The sequence below is a fragment of the Protopterus annectens genome, chromosome 13.part0 (assembly GCF_019279795.1).
Source record: "Protopterus annectens isolate FY-2018-M chromosome 13.part0, PAN1.0, whole genome shotgun sequence".
NCBI classification, from domain to species: domain Eukaryota; kingdom Metazoa; phylum Chordata; order Ceratodontiformes; family Protopteridae; genus Protopterus; species Protopterus annectens.
This window is the reverse complement of record NC_056747.1, coordinates 863,968,530-863,984,972: the sequence shown is the minus strand read 5'-3', so window position 1 is coordinate 863,984,972 and position 16,443 is coordinate 863,968,530. Positions and strand designations below refer to the sequence as shown.

The 16,443-nt window shown below is 42.8% G+C and overlaps 1 protein-coding gene across 1 annotated transcript in view; it reads left to right on the top strand.

The window, feature by feature from the left end:
- Positions 1-16,443, top strand: part of DDX52 (DExD-box helicase 52) — a gene marked incomplete in the record, with an annotated part of 916,355 nt that overhangs the window by 240,261 nt on the left and 659,651 nt on the right. Inside the window, 1 exon segment of the mRNA XM_044054582.1 lies at positions 4,017-4,107. Within this exon segment, the coding sequence (XP_043910517.1) occupies positions 4,017-4,107 (91 nt within the window).

Genomic DNA, 16,443 nt, shown 5'->3' with positions numbered 1-16,443 from the left:
GATCAAGGAACTCTCAGATACCCTCTCTGGTAACCTACCTGAGCAGTTGGCCCAGACGGTTAGCTCTCAGTTGGCTACTCTATCGTCGATATCAAACTCGTCCATGAGGCTCATTTCGTATGCAGCCGAGGGGGCGAGTAGAGCGGCGGGTACGGGTGTTGCTGTACGGAGACAAGCCTGGCTCCGCCTGTGTCATTTTGCGGAGGCCTTCAAGTCTTCCTTTGCCGACGCTCTCTTTGATGGGTCCTCTTTGTTTGGACCCAAGTTAAAGGACACCTTGACCCGCTGTGAACAAGAGTGTAAGACTTTGACTGCCGTAGGGGCACGGTTTTCCTCTCCATTTCGGCCTTATCCCAAGGCTAAAAGAGGAGGGAAAATGTGGTTCCGTAAATCTCGGAAGAATTACCCCTCACAGCAGGACGATCCCTCTTCTAGAGGCAGACGAGGGGGAAATTTTTCAGGAAGACGCCGTCCCAGAGGCGGCAGAGGCCCCCGCAACACTGGAGACCGCGAGTCCTTTCGTGGCTCTTCAACCTTTCAGCATCCCTGAAGGATTGCCTGACTGCGCAGCTCCGGAGCCAGTCGGGGGTCGTTTTTCGAGGCACCTAAAGGCCTGGGAGAGTATCACTCGGGACCGATGGGTGCTCCGAATCATCTCCGGAGGTTACGTCATCCCCTTTTCGCACCCCCCCCCGCCATCCAGGAAAATCCCGGACCCGCCACCCAGTCAACGGGATATTGCAGCAATCGAAATTTCAAAGCTGCTTCAAAAAGGAGTCATCCAACTGGTCCCCGTAGACCAGACCGGATTAGGGACTTACTCAAAATTCTTTTGGTGCCAAAAAAGACCGGGGACTTGAGGCCCATTTTGGATCTCAGCAACTTGAATCGATCAGTCAAAAAGTCCAAGTTCCGGATGGTCACCTTACAATCCATTCTCCCGCTACTGGAGAAAGGTGTTTGGATGTGCTCCATAGATCTCAAGGACGCCTATTATCACATTCTGGTAGATCAGGCGTCCAGGAGACATCTGCGCTTCAGCCTGGGAGACGGTCATTTTCAGTTCTGTGCACTGCCCTTTGGTCTCACCACAGCCCCCAGGGTTTTCACCAAATGTTTGGCGGTGGTGACTGCTCACCTGAGGAGTCTAGGATTCCAGGTGTTTCCGTATCTAGACGACTGGCTCCTAACTGCCACCTCCAGGCATCTACTATTACAGAACCTAGCGGCCACTATATCTCTAGGCACCTCCTTAGGAATCACCTTCAATTGGGGCAAAGTCTGTGTTGCTGCCATCTCAGCACATACGGTTTATCGGGGTAGAGATAGACTCAAGGCAAATGCGGGTCTATCTTCCTACAGAGAGAATAGAAACATTACAATCTCAAGTCCGAGCGTTGCTCCTCAAACGCCGAGCCCCAGCAAGGATGGTCCTACAACTGTTGGGTTCCATGTCGGCTACCGTTCTCCTGGTCCCCTTAGCAAGATTACACATGAGGATTCTCCAGTGGCTCCTGTCGGTCCAGTGGCCGTATCAGGAACTTCCTCTCAGTCACCACATTATAATCACGGAGACGTGCAAACAGGACCTCTGTTGGTGGCTTATCTCCTCCAACCTGGATCAGGGGTGACCCTTCGTTCCTCCTCCTCCAGTGGCCACTTTGACTATGGACGCCTCCCAGACGGGGTGGGGGGGACATTACCTGGGCAGGTCAGTCCAAGGCAAGTGGCACCCCGACGAGAGTTCCATACACATCAACATACTGGAAATGAGGGTGGTGCTTCTATCGCTTCAAGCACTACACAGCTACCTCCCCCAGGGTATGATTGCCATTCAGTCCGACAACATGTCAGTAGTCTAGTACCTGAACAAGCAGGGAGGGACCAGGTCCTACCCTCTTTGCAGAAAGGCCATGAAAGTATGGAATTGGGCTGTTGCAACCAACCGTTTCCTGGTAGCAACACACATTCCGGGGAGATCCAATGTGATAGCCGACAGACTGAGCAGAACCATTCTCTCCCCGCACGAGTGGTCTCTGAACGACAGAGTAGCATCTCAGATCTTCAGAAGATGGGGAACTCCTTGTTGCGACCTCTTTGCAACTCCCCTCAACACGAAATGTCTACAGTTCTTCTCTCTCACCCCGGTTCCCGGGGGGTTTCCCAAGGACGCCCTAGTCCAAACTTGGCCCACCGGCTTACTGTACGCCTTTCCACCGGTTCCCCTTCTTCCCAGGGTGATCCAGAAAGCGATTCACTTGCAGTGCAAGATGATTTTAGTTGCCCCATACTGGCCTCGTCAAGTCTGGCTGCCATTTCTTCAGAAATACGCACTGGACGGTCCATGGTTCCTGGAACAGGTTCCAGATCTCTTGATTCACCAGTCGGGACAGCTTCACCAGTCCCTTCACTCACTGAGGTTAACAGCTTGGCTCCTCCACTTCCGACTATAGTCAGGAACCAGGTTTTGGACTCAGAAGTTATACATATCTTGTCCTCGGCCCACAAGAATTCGACTAAGAAGATGTATAATAGTAAATGGAAGAGATTTGCCATTTGGGCCCAACTCCGGGGATTAGATCCCATTACTGCCCCGGTGGCTGAAGTTTTAAAATTTTTAGCTTCCTTATTCAATCAAGGTTCTTCGGTCTCCACCATTAAGGTTCAATTAGCAGCTATTTCTAATTTTCATGAAAGTATAGATCCACCTTTGATGAGCAATAAGTTGTGTAAAGCCTTCATGAAAGGTGCTGGGCTGCTACGTCCTCCAGTTTCTCATCCTGCTCCACCATGGGATCTTAATTTCGTATTAGGTGCTTTGACCTATTCCCCCTTCGAACCAGTAGCAACTTCTGACTTGAAATTTCTTTCCTGGAAGACTGCCTTTTTGGTGGCAATTACATCAGCCAGAAGAGTTTCGGAACTTCAAGCCCTGTGTGTCAAACCGCCGTACCTGGTTTTTCACAAGGATAGAGTATCCCTTAGGCCTAATCCATCTTTTGTTCCCAAAGTTTGTTCTAGTTTTTGTCTTCAACAGTCTTTGGAACTTCCAGTTTTCTTCCCCAACTACTCAGACAGAGCAGAATATATCTTCCACTCATTGGATGTTCACAGACAATTGCGTTTCTACTTAGATAGGACGCACCAAACACTGAAAACAGATCAGTTGTTTGTGTCCTTTTCAGACAATAAATTGGGCAAAGCCATCACGAAGGTCACTATTGCCAAGTGGATCAGACACTGCATCTGTCCTATTTATTTTCTTTCTAATAGAGAGCTTACAACCACTGTGAAAGCTCATTCTACAAGGGCTATGGCTACTTCAACAGCCTTTCATAACAAGCTTGCCATTAGTGACATTTGTGCTGCGGCTACCTGGTCCTCTCCTCACACCTTTATTTCTCATTACAAATTGGATGTGGCATCTCTGGGGCGAGCTTCCTTCGGTTCCACAGTTCTCAGGAGTATTTTCCAGTGAGCCACCCAGGAATCAGGTGCTAGGGACGCTGTCCCATCAGTACAGAATGTAGGCGAGATAGGATCACATAACATCTTTTAGTTATGTACTTACCATAACTTTAGATGTTTGGGATCCATCTCGCCTACATTCTTAATAACCCACCCTCCTTCCCCCTGCCTTGGAGATCAGAAGAGACCGGATGGTTCGAGTTTGACCGTTTCATCTTGAAACATCTGGCAATGTTATTTCAGCAGTACATGTGTGTGTGCATGTGTGCGGACAAACAAGATCTGGGGAATTGGTGGTGGTGCATCCTGGGATATAGAATAGCTCAGCCGATAAGAGACTTCGCTCTAGTATAGCGTGCCGAGTCAGAGCCGAGGATCGGCTCCGAACCCATCAGTACAGAATGTAGGCGAGATGGATCCCAAACATCTAAAGTTATGGTAAGTACATAACTAAAAGTTTTAAGAATCTGTTATGCACTGACATATGCTACCTCCTTTCTCTGAGAAGTCAGTTATGCACTAATGTATAAAAAATCTTTTCTTTTTAGGAATTCAGCAGTTGAAACTGTTGAACAAGAACTTTTATTTGTTGGCAATGAAGCAGGAAAGCTTTTGGCCGTGAGAGACCTTGTCAAAAAGGTGTGGTAAATCTATATAAAACATTTGTTTCATTGCTTTTGTTTCCACTACACTGATATATTAGTCTGTGGGTAGATCACTGTCTTTACAACTACATCTTGCTTCTTTTGCCCTTTATAGTAGAATGGATGCTGATTAATAAAAATGTTTATGCATAGCATACCAGAGTGACTACTTGTAGTACTGGTGATACAAGGACTGAGAGCTCATCTCTGGAGAGCCATGTATGATTAGTCAGGTAAATGTCAGAATAAGGACCCCTTTTTCTCCCTCTAGGGGAAAGTGTACGTATGTACACCACCACATGCCCTGCTTTTTACTAAAAGGATACAAGGCCTAAACAACGTGTCCTTTGCGGACTAACTAAAAACACTGTCACTATACTCTGTATCATACAGACTGCTAAGGGGCGACCTGTGTCTGGCATACAAGGCATCTTCCCATTCAATATTGATGGATTTACTGCACATCAGCAAGTCAAATGGCATCCAAAATACCCTAGCCTATGGATCTAAACCTCTTCTGCAACATCAACAGAATGGTTTTGAGAGATGTGTATATGTTGCAGAGGATACCACTGTCAGAAACAGACTCCCCTTCCACATAAAAAAGTTCATTCCTGTCCTTATTCAAGTGCATCTTGGATCTGTGGATGGAAACAGAAAATTTATTGTAGAATTTCTCCTGTCTACTACTGAAGGACAGAAGCAACTCCTACATGCTTTATCACGTGCATGGGTCCTATCAGGTTATGTATGATATGATCCCATTTATTCTCATTAGGACTAATATAGAATTATCTACTATGGGATGGATAAGACCAGTCTCTAACCAAATGAGATGGGTTAATTCGAGCACAAAAAAGGGGAAATTGGCTAGGCTTAAAATGGCCCACAAAGGCAGCTAGCCTAGTACTTTCCTGTGAATCTTAGAGGTACAGAAAGTTGTTTAGGTAGGAGTAGAAAACCCATTTATTACATAGCCTTGTTGAGCGACCGTAAATGGGCAAAATATAGAGAGAACACAATGTTACTCCAGTTTCTTGTAGTATCCACTTCAGGCACTATATCAGCAGTAAGCATTCAGTTACTGCTGTGGCCCTATTGTCCTCATCACCTGTCTGAGTGAGCAAAAGTTTGATTTTCTTCGTGTTTCACTGTTGCAGTCATTACGTTTGGGTAATCTGCTGACAGGTTGCCCACAGTCGGCCTGAATTCCAAAGTCTTGGGTCCTGCGTCGGTTACCGTCTTCTCTTTCATGACGTCAGGTCGTCAGGGGTATAAAACATGCAGCCGATGCCATTTTCTTTAGTCTGTCTTGCTGCTCGAAGCAGAACCATTTCGCAAGTGCTGGTCAGCCGACTACTGAAATATTCGAGTTTGAGTTTCAGAACCGAAGTCTTCACTAAAGCTAAGTACCCCGTTGGGTAAACTTTTTTCTTGCTTTTTACCGATGTCAGAAAAAGTTAATAATTGTATTACTTGTGGGAAGCAAATACCTCATAAGGATTTCCATTTATACTGTATTTCTTGCCTAGGCCCTGATCACAATGTGCCTGGCTGTCGGTTTTGTGCTAGATTTAACCAACGCACTATTAAGCGTTGGTATATTTTTGCATCAGAGTACTTTGGAAACAGATTTAACTACCCAGAAATGTCGTCTGATAGCAATCCGACTACCGGAGTACATAAAAAACGCAAAGAAAAGGACAGAGAAAGGCAATCGAGATCCAAATTGACGACGAAGCTTCTCCTAAGCCAGTCGCTGGTACTCAGTGAGGTGCTTTCGCAGCCCCTGATACCCACTGCCTTCAAGTCGCAGGCCTCTACCGACACCCATGTGGAGTCCGGAATGCTGCAAGATACTCAAGGCATTGGACCGACGGATGTATCACCCTCGGATGGGTCCGGAGCCACTGAGCAGGCACCGGCTTCTGAGGGTGTATTCAGACCTCAACATTTGTTTACCAAACCGACGACAGCTGCAAAACCAAAGACAAAAGCAACTTCTAAATCTAAAAAAACGATGCATGAGCCACATGCACAGGCCTCTATGACTAAAAAACAGATGATCAAAATGGCTGAAGACCTTATTACCTTGATCAGGGGTACCCATCCCCCTCCAGATAAGAGGCCTAGGCAAGACACTGATTATGAATCTTCAGAGCAGGTTTCTATTTTCTTCTGAGTCCTCTTCTGATCAGGAATTATCTATACCTCCCTTTACGGATTCTGATGCTGAGGAGTCTATTCCATCTGTATCTCCTCCTGAGGATTATTCATTTGGAGAAACCTTGCATACTTTGAGGGAGCATTTTCACTGGGAGAGTCAAGACTTCTCAGAATCAAAAAAGAGGCTCAGGGATTTCCTTCTCCCCTTCTTCACACTGTTTTAGACATTGTGGATGATGTGTTTTCGGAGTCAAGCTTGACCCCTGACTCCTTACCGCCGGCTCCCAGTAAGTCTGACAGATACTACAGAGTCCCTGACTCACATAAATTTTTATTTAGAAACCCTGTTGCTGATTCTGAAACTATTTCACAGGGTCCAAAGGGAGTTAAGTCCTCAACAGCAAAAAATCCTACCCTCTCTGACAGAGATTCAAGGGCACTCGACAGATGGGGAAAAAGGGTTTATACATCTGCAACCTTGGTAATCAGAGCCTTAAACGGTCAATTTCATACACTTAAATACCAACAACATGTTATGGGATTGCTGAAACAGAAAATTGTTGATTTCAGAACGTGCAGAAAATAAAGAATTGCAGGAATTATTGCATGCAGCTGAACAAGTTGGAAAGCATACTTTGCAATGTGGTTTTGATTCCTTAGAGGCCTCCTGCAGGGCCGCAGTTACTGGATCTGTGATTAGGAGGCATGCCTGGTTAAAGGAACAAAATTTGCCTGATCATGTTAAAGCTAAATTGCTAGATGCACCTTTACACTATGATTCTCTGTTTGGTATTAAGGCAGAAGAGGTTTTAAAGAAAATGGAAGACAAAGCTAAGTCTATGCAAACTGTTAAAGACTTCTTGAAAATGCAACCACCAAGATTCAGTAGACACTGGCCTACAAAAAATTGGTTCTTTCCTGTGTCAGAGCTCAGAGGCAAATCCAGACCCTAAGGGTTCCAGATACCAGGCGCAAGATTCATACAGGTCAAAGCAATGGGGCGCTTCCACCTCCAAATCTGGAGGAGATAAAGCGCAAACCTACAGAAAGCAATCCCAATGACTTCCCTCTGCCTACACCAAGCACTTATCTTTTGGCAGCTCCCATAGGGAATTAGCACGTTTTGCTCAAAATTGGCAGTTAATAACCCAAGACAAGTGGGTACTAAACATCATATCACAGGGATACAAATTCCATGTCCACACTCTGCCAATGACAAATGGTTGGCCAGATCTGCCAAAAATTCAATGGGCAGAGGCACAGAAACAGGTTATATCCCTCATTATTATGGGGGCCTTTCAGACACTACCAGAACAGGAAAAAGGACAAGGTTTTTACTCTACTGTTCTTGGTACCCAGAAAGGAAAAGGCCTGGCTGCCAATACTGGATTTATTGATTTTGAACACATACCTGGACATTCCAAAATTCAAAATGCTGACTTTGCAGCAGCTTCTGTCCATGCTGGGCAAGAATGCTTGGCTGGTGACTTTAGACTTAAGAGGCATACCTGCATGTCCCAATAAGACAATCATGCAGAAGATACCTCAGATTCAAGGTTGGTTTAATGCTTTACCAATTCTCTGCACTGCCCTTTGGCTTATCTACTGCACCCAGGGTCTTTACAAAGTGCCTGGCACCAGTAATTGCTTTTTGCAGACAAAGAAGTATACAAATATATCCTTACTTGGACGACTGTCTCATTCAAGCAGAGAACAAGGACACTCTTCTACAACACCTGGCGTTTGTGAAAAGACTTCTAACATGCCTAGGGCACACAATAAACAAAAAGAAATCGCAACTGGTACCCTCTCAAAAGATAACATTCCTGGGTGCAAGCTTGGATACAACTACCCAGATGGCTTACCTCATGCCAGACAAGCAAAGGCAACTGACTGCTTACTTCAAACTGATGGCAACAAAAACCCAGTCTTCTGCAAGGCAAATTCTGCAGGCTCTAGGCTTCATGACATCCTGCATCCTACTAATTCCATATGCAAGACTGCATATGAGGGAACTTCAATGGTACCTAAAAATTTTATGGAGTCAGCATTCACACAGTCTAGAAACAATGATTCCTCTCATTCCCTGCCTGCAACAGGAGTTTCTATGGTGGACAAAGGCATGTCACCAAAACATGGGACTGCCCTTCACTCTACCCCCTGCCAACCAAACCTTAACAACAAACGCATCAGATTATGCCTGGGGGGCCCACATGGCAGGAAGATGCATTCAGGGCTTATGGACACCAAAACAAATGCATCTACATATCAACCAGAAAGAGATGCTAGCTGTTCAAAATGCCCTAACAGCCTTCAAGGACTTACTTCATCCAGGACAACTACTGATAAAGACGGACAACACCACAGTCATGTGGTATATAAACATGCAAGGGACCACAACTACTGTCCCAGCAAAACAGTCAGATCCTGCACAATCAACTACAGACTCTGAACCTGGCAGCATGGCTAATTATGTAGTCATACAAACAGCACCTCTCAGTAAAGCTGTGGTGGATGTCATTTTGGAAGCCAGAAGGCCTAGTACTAGAAAATCTTATGCCGACAAATGGAAGAGATTCTGTGCTTGGAATCGAGCACAAGGAACTGATGCAGCAGAACCAAATATTCCTCAGATATTACAATACTTAACTGAGATGCTTGACAAAGGCCTATCTTTCTCATCAAACAAAATCCATGCCTCTGCCATTTCGGCTCATTACAATACAGAGCCACCAATCTTCTCTCATCCTTTACTAAAGCAGTATCTTAGAGGAGCCAAAAATGTAAGGCCTCCTGCATGGGACCTCAGTTACGTGTTGGAAAAGCTCACCCTGCCTCCATTTGAACCAGCTGCTACCGCTGATCTAAAGTTCTTATCATGGAAAACAGCTCTGCTACTAGCAATTACTTCAGCAAGAAGAGTTTCAGAGCTACAGGCCCTCATGGCTGTAGAGCCTTTTATCATATTTTACCCAGACAGGGAGTCTCTGAGGACAAGTCCTACTTTTATGCCTAAGGTGGTTTCCAGTGTGGCTCTTAACCAAACAATTCATCTAACAACTTTTTATCCAAATCCGCAGAACAAGGGGGAGAGAATTCTGCATTCCTTGGACGTACACAGACAGCTAAGATTCTACTTGAGCAGGACAAAAGCTCTAAGAAAAACTGAGCAATTACTAGTGTCATATGCTGCAGGATCAGAAGGAAAGGCTATTTCAAAGCAGACAATTTCAAAGTGGATAAGCCACTGCATCCGTTTCTGCTACTTACACCATAGTAAACCTGTGCCCAAAGGCATTGGGTCTCATTCCACCAGAGCTGCACCTACTTCAGCAGCCTTTCTCAGAGGAGTACCAACCAAAGACATTCTAGAGGCTGCTACTTGAGTTCTGTTCACACCTTTACAAAACATTACCATTTTCCTCTCTACTCTAAGTCCAGGGCAGGCTTTGCCACTGCAGTGCTGCAGGGCCTTATAGCTACACCTAATGCTATTTAGCTCCAGCCTCCCAACCATAGCTTTGGGATTCTCCTCAATGTAATGACTGCAACAGTGAAACACGAAGAACATAGTACAGTTGTGTACACTTACCATAAATGTAGATGTTCGAGTGTATTCACTGTTGTACTCCAGGTTACCCTCCCGCCGTCCCCCTGTCATTCTGAAGTTTATCTTTCCTTCTCTATCTTTTACACCCTATGTGATGTATTTGCTTGTAGATGAAGGTAAGGTTTATATTGATGCATGTGTGTGTGTGTATATATATATATATATATATATCTATAAATAAAAAATGCTACCTTTTTGGGGGCACCTGACATCGGGGGCAACAAAAACTAAAGAAAATGGCATCGGCTGCATGTTTTATACCCCTGATGACCTGACGTCATGGAAGAGAAGACAGCAACCGACGCAGGACCCAAGACTTTGGAATTCAGGCCGTCTTAGGGCAACCTGCCAGCAGATTACCCAAATGTAATGACTGCAACAGTGAATACACTCTAACATCTACATTTATGGTAAGTGTACATAACTGTACTTTCTGTAATCCGTGTGAACAGGCTGTTTTAAGTCCGATAGATGGGCATATTTTCTACCTGTGTGGACAGTAAATGTCATGGGCTTCAAGGAATTTGTGTTGAAAAGCAAAGCTTGCACTTTTCTAGGATTTCTGAGAGCCTTAGGCTTATACAAAGGCAAGGATCTGTTCTGCTGATTGTGGTAACTGCCATCATGTCCCTTCTTGTCTTAGTATTGCTATCTGTGTGTGCCTGCTGCAAAAGGCAGTTTTTAATGCCCTGCCTTGTTTGGTTTGAAAGACCTGTGATGTAGGCATTGCACACTGAAATCTAAACTCAGACCTTGTAAAAGTTGTACAGATATTTATTTCAGTCAAATGTTTAAGAATTCTAAACCTAATACCAACTATTGGCATTTCTAGGGTATATTTATTTCTTGAACTGTGAACTAATTATGCTTTAAATTCTACACGAGATTTGTCACTTATGTAACTTATACAGTTCAATTAAATCAGTAACTTTTAATGTTAACTTTGCATTTGGATGTCTGTAATATGAAAGAGACATTTCATTAATTTAATGGTTTCCACATTTTTGTCTACTTTTCCCTTTGTCAGTATATGTTAGTTTAAATGCCAGCATTTGATCTCCCTCAATTCTTACGTCAGACATGCATGTATAATAATCTTTGTTCTTAAAAATGGGTATTTGTCTTTTCTTGGTCTACAGTGTTTAGATTTGTTCTGCTGCGCACACGCACACACACACATATATATATATATATATATATATATATATATATATATATATATATAGAGAGAGAGGTCTAATTTACTTGACCTAAAACTCATTTGACCGACAACCAAATGACCTAAATTTCAAATTACTGAGTGTCATTTCACTGACTTGTAAGACATAGACTTGTGGGTTTTCCTTCACCTGTGACTTCCTTGTGATAAAAATAATTACTGTAACTTAGAGTGCTGACTGTCAGAATACCGATAGTCATGTAGAAAGTAGTGTTGTAGTGTTTCTAAATGTGGGTTTGTTTCTTAAAATTTCTATAGGAAGTAATTTAGTGAATGCTTTGTGCTTTCCCAGCAGCAGTGGTAGCGTGTAGAGTATTGCAAGGCTTGTTAAAGGTATATGGCCTTTTCCCCACTGTAGTGCAATCCTGGAGTTAGTATATATAATGGGGGGGGGGGGCACAGCCCCCCACCTAGTTTGGCTGTACATTGTCCAGTTTCTGTGAAGAGGGTAAGTAGGTAGATGTTCTTCGTGTTTCACTGTTGCAGTCATTACATTTGGGTTATCTGCTTGCAGGTAGCACTCAGCCGGCCTTATTATCAAAGTCTCGGGTCCTGCGCCGGTTGCTGCCTCTTCTTCCGTGACGTCAGGTAGTCAGGGGTATAAAGCATGCAGCCGACGCCATTACATCAGTCTTTCTTGCCGTCCGGTGCCCGAAGCAGAAACAGTTCGCAAGTGCCGGCTGGCCGACTCCTGAAATTTTTGTTTTCGAGTTTCAGAACGGAAATCTTTTTTTCTTGCTCTAAACTGAGGTCAGTAAAATTAACAATTGTATTACTTGTGGAAAGCAAATACCTCATACAGATTTTCATTCGTACTGCATTCCTTGCTTAGGCCCAGACCACATGTCCCTTGCTGTTGGTTTTGTGCCTTATTCAATCATTGAATTATTTGTCGTCTGTTCATTTTCGCATCAAACTATTTCGGTACTCGGTTTAATTATCCGGAAATAGCTTTGGTAAGCCATCTGACTACCGACATTCTGAAAAAACATAAAGATAAAGACAGACCGCATAGGTCCAAAGCTGCCAACGACGCTTCCGTTAAGTTAGTCGCCAGTTCGCCGGTACTCACTGAGGTACTTTCGCAGCCCCTGATAACCGCTACTTCAGATTCGCAGGCCTCTACTGAGACCCATTCAGTATGTCGCGAGATACTACTTCGACTATGGAACCTGCGGATGTCTCTAACTTGGATGGGTCTGGAGCCACTGTACTAGACACCGGCTTCTGAGGTGTATTCAGGCTGACTGACATGCATATAAAACCGACGCCATCTTCTTCAAGGCCTAAAACTCTATCCACGCCTAGGAAACCGACGTCCAAACTGCATGGTCAGGCCGATATGCCTAAAAAACAAATAAAAATGGCTGAAGACCTAATTACGAGAAGCCAGCCTTCTCCCTCTAAGAGACCTAGAACTGATTTTCCTTCTGATTCTTCTGATCAGGATTCTGAAATTTGTTTCTTCTGATGACCAGGATTTGCACTTATCTACCTATGAGGATTCTGATGCAGAGGACTCCATTCCCTCTGCTTTCCCTGTAGAAGATTTCTCTTTCGTTGAAACTTTGCACACTCTTAGGGAGCATTTCTGCTGGGAAAGCAAGGATTACTCTGACTCCAAAACGAGGCTTAGAGAATTCTTACTCCTACCTCAACACAGGCCTTTAGCTTTCCCTCCTGTACTGAACATTGTAGATGATGCCTTCTTGGAATCTTGCCTGGCTCCAGACACTTTACCTCTGGCTCCCAGGAAACCTGACAGGTGTACAGAGTACCCGACTCTCACAAGTTCCTCTCTAAGAATCCTACTGCGGACCCAGAGACCATTTCACGGGGACCCAAAGGCATTAAGGCTACTACTGCCAAAAACCCTACCCCCTCTGATAGAGATTCCAGGGCCCTGGACAGATGGGGTAAGAAGATATACACTTCTGCTACTTTGGCCATTAGGGCCTTAAACTGCCAGTTTCATATGTTAAAGTATCAGCAGCGCATTATTAGATTACTTAAACAGAAAATTATGTCTATTCCTGACTGTGCTGAAAATAAAGAATTACAGGATTTAATGCATTCTGATGAACAAGTTGGTAAACATGCTTTGCAGTGTGGTTTTAACTCCTTAGAGGCATCTTGCAGGGCTGCTGTCACTGGATCTGGTCTTAGAAGGCATGCTTGGCTTAAGGAGCTAACTTTGCCAGATCATGTTAAAGCTAAATTACTGGATGCTCCCTTAAACCAAGACTGCCTGTTTGGGTACAAAGCAGTAGTAGTATTTAAAAAGATGGAGGAAAAAGCTAAATCTATGCAAAGTGTTAAAGATTTCCTGCAAGTACAGCCTCCCATGGCATCGGCTGCATGCTTTATACCCCTGACAACCTGACGTCATGGAAGAAGAGACTGCAACTTAACGCAGGGCCCAAGACTTTGATAATCGGGCCAGCTGAGGGCTACCTGCAAGCAGATAACCCAAATGTAATGACTGCAACAGTGAATACACTCGAACATTTACATTTATGGTAAGTGTACACAACTGTACTTTTTTAAGTTCTGGAAAGAGTTAGTTATTGGTGTTCATGTATATGGTTTAAAATGTAGTATGTTGAAATTCAGCATTGTAAGCTGCCGGTGAAATGAGTCAGTCAAATTAGTTGTCAGTCATTTGAGTGTTGGTCAAATGAAAGCCCGTCAAATGAAGTAATCTCTCTCTTTCTATATATATATATATATATATATATATATATATATATGGATTCACTTTATATCCTTGAAATACTGAAATATCGAAATTCAGTATTTCGAAACCTGAAAATAATAAAAACTCAGAAGCACAAAATTCAAAATCTCGCACACTGGAGATTTTGAATTAGCACATCTGCTCCACACACACACACACACCTTTCTCCCCACACACAAACACAAACTCTCTACTACATAAAAGCAGGGGGGCAAGCCCCCCCTGCAACCCCTATGTGGGGGGCTGTGCCCTCCACACACCCCTTACTTAAATATTCTAACTCCGAGGTCGCACTACATACAAACGCACACAAAACACCACAACACAAGCTACATTCTCCTTGCACACACACATCACAGCAACAACACACATTAACACACACACCACAGCCCATACCCAAAACCCTTAACAAATAAACATTTACCCGAATACACAACCACAGCGAAACACTGGAAGCACTAATTCAAAAATCTCCATTGTGCAAGGTTTTGAATTTCGCGCTTCTGAGGTTTTGTTGTTTTCAGGATTCCACTTTATGGGCTCGAAGTACTGAATTTAGATATTTCACTATTTCAAGCTTCTAAAGTGAATCCATATATATAATTTTTTTTTTTATGGGCTGACAAGACCACCAAAGTGCCTAATCTTTTAGTGCCACTTACTGTTTTTAGGTCCGTGGCATTGCTTCTTTTTTGCTTGAAAATGTTGTCATTTCTTAGTACGCTATTGTTTAACATTACTACAGTTATATTTTTCTGACACCAGCAAAGTATTTTAACCATTGGTGATTGCATTGTATTTGCGTCACTTTAGACATGTATTCATGCTGTTTTTGCATCATTGCAAAGTCACAGCACTGCATTTGCAGCACTTCTTGCTAGTAGTACTGTACTGTTTTTTTACATCTGTTTATATTTTTCTTTACTCTGCATGTGTCCATAATGAATATAGAAAACAAGTGTGATTCATTAAAACTAAACTATGACATATTCCTTCGGACTTGTAGAATGTCAGAATGTAGAATCAAAGAATGGTGCCATTTTACTTACCTTTTCAGTGCCAGCTCCTCCACATTTCAGACAGTGTCTCTAGTTTGTAATGACAAACATGGTAAGAATGCCAAGTGGTTGCAACTTTTTGAGAGTCGCTGCCAGGCAGTTTTCTGTTTTGGTTAGCTGCAGACACCCCTTCTGGCTGAGTTGCAAGCCTTTTTAAATCTAGTCCAGCTTGTTTCCCTTTCAGCTTTTGAGAGGGTTTTATTAATGAAATGAGATACTGCTGTAATTATGTTCTTCACGTGGCTCACTGCTGAAATCCTAACTTTTAAGAACAATGCTGCAGATGGAGGTCTGAAGTTTAGAAAAATTTTCAGTGCTGTCCACTTTCCCTTTCACTGGGCTGACCTCACCTTCTCACACATCATGCAGCTACAAATAAATTAAAATCGGAGACAAACAAATTAAACTAACAAAACGGCAAGGCCGCGGATGCTTACTAGAACCAAATATTTTATTACAGTGAGCACTTATGTTTAATATTAAACATCATCAGACAACATTCAACTTGAAATATACCATTTAAATATTCTGCCAAGCTTAAAAAACAGGAAATGTCATGACATACCTCTCCTTAAAGGAGGAACATAAACGTCTACCTCAAATATATTATTGCACATTAAAACCATTGTATATTAATTACAATGTATGTAAAAAACACACAAAACTTTATATATATATATGTATATATATATATATATATATATATATATATATATATATATAGGAAAACTATATCCATGTGTATATGCATTTAACATAGCCGAGCTACTAAAAAAAAAGTGAAATACTTACCCTAAAATGGATTCACTCATTACTGATGACATAATGTATATATGACATATAACATATACATAATGCAGACATTAAAACTATATTCAATAAACTGTCTACAAAGAGCTATGTTTTAAAATGCTATTAAAAGAGCTATAGTCATTGATGCCCGGCCAAGCTTAGGCATTTAAAATCTGCCATATAAATCTCTTCTTTCTAATTGTAAAGACCTGGAACCACACACACACGCACACAGACACGCGCACACACAGACACGCACATAGACATACACTTATACCTTACTCGCTGCATTATTAAAAATTGGAAGCAGTGGTCCTGATTGCTAGAAATATGCTTGGCTGTTGCAGTGTTTTGTGGACAGGCAATGAGCAGAGGTAACAATTTTGTTGAATTTCTTAATACTACTGATTACTTGAAATTTACTTATGAGGTTAATGCTGATATCAGTTATTTGGACGTTAATTGACAAAAAGATTTAGTGAATAGGAGATTAATTTCTAAAAATACATAGAAAAGCTACATATTCTAATGATTTCTTGCATTACCACAGTGTACATCCAGCCCATCATTAAAAAAAGTCTGTGGTAAAAGGTCAGTTGGTTCAGGCAGCCAGAATGGCTACCTTGGACATAGATTTTGAGAAGGAATGTGATAAATTTGTAAATGTTTATTGCTAGAAGGTGGTTACAAAAAGTGGGCAACTGTTTTCCAATTTTGAATAACAGGAATTCTAATGTCTCCTTAGGTTT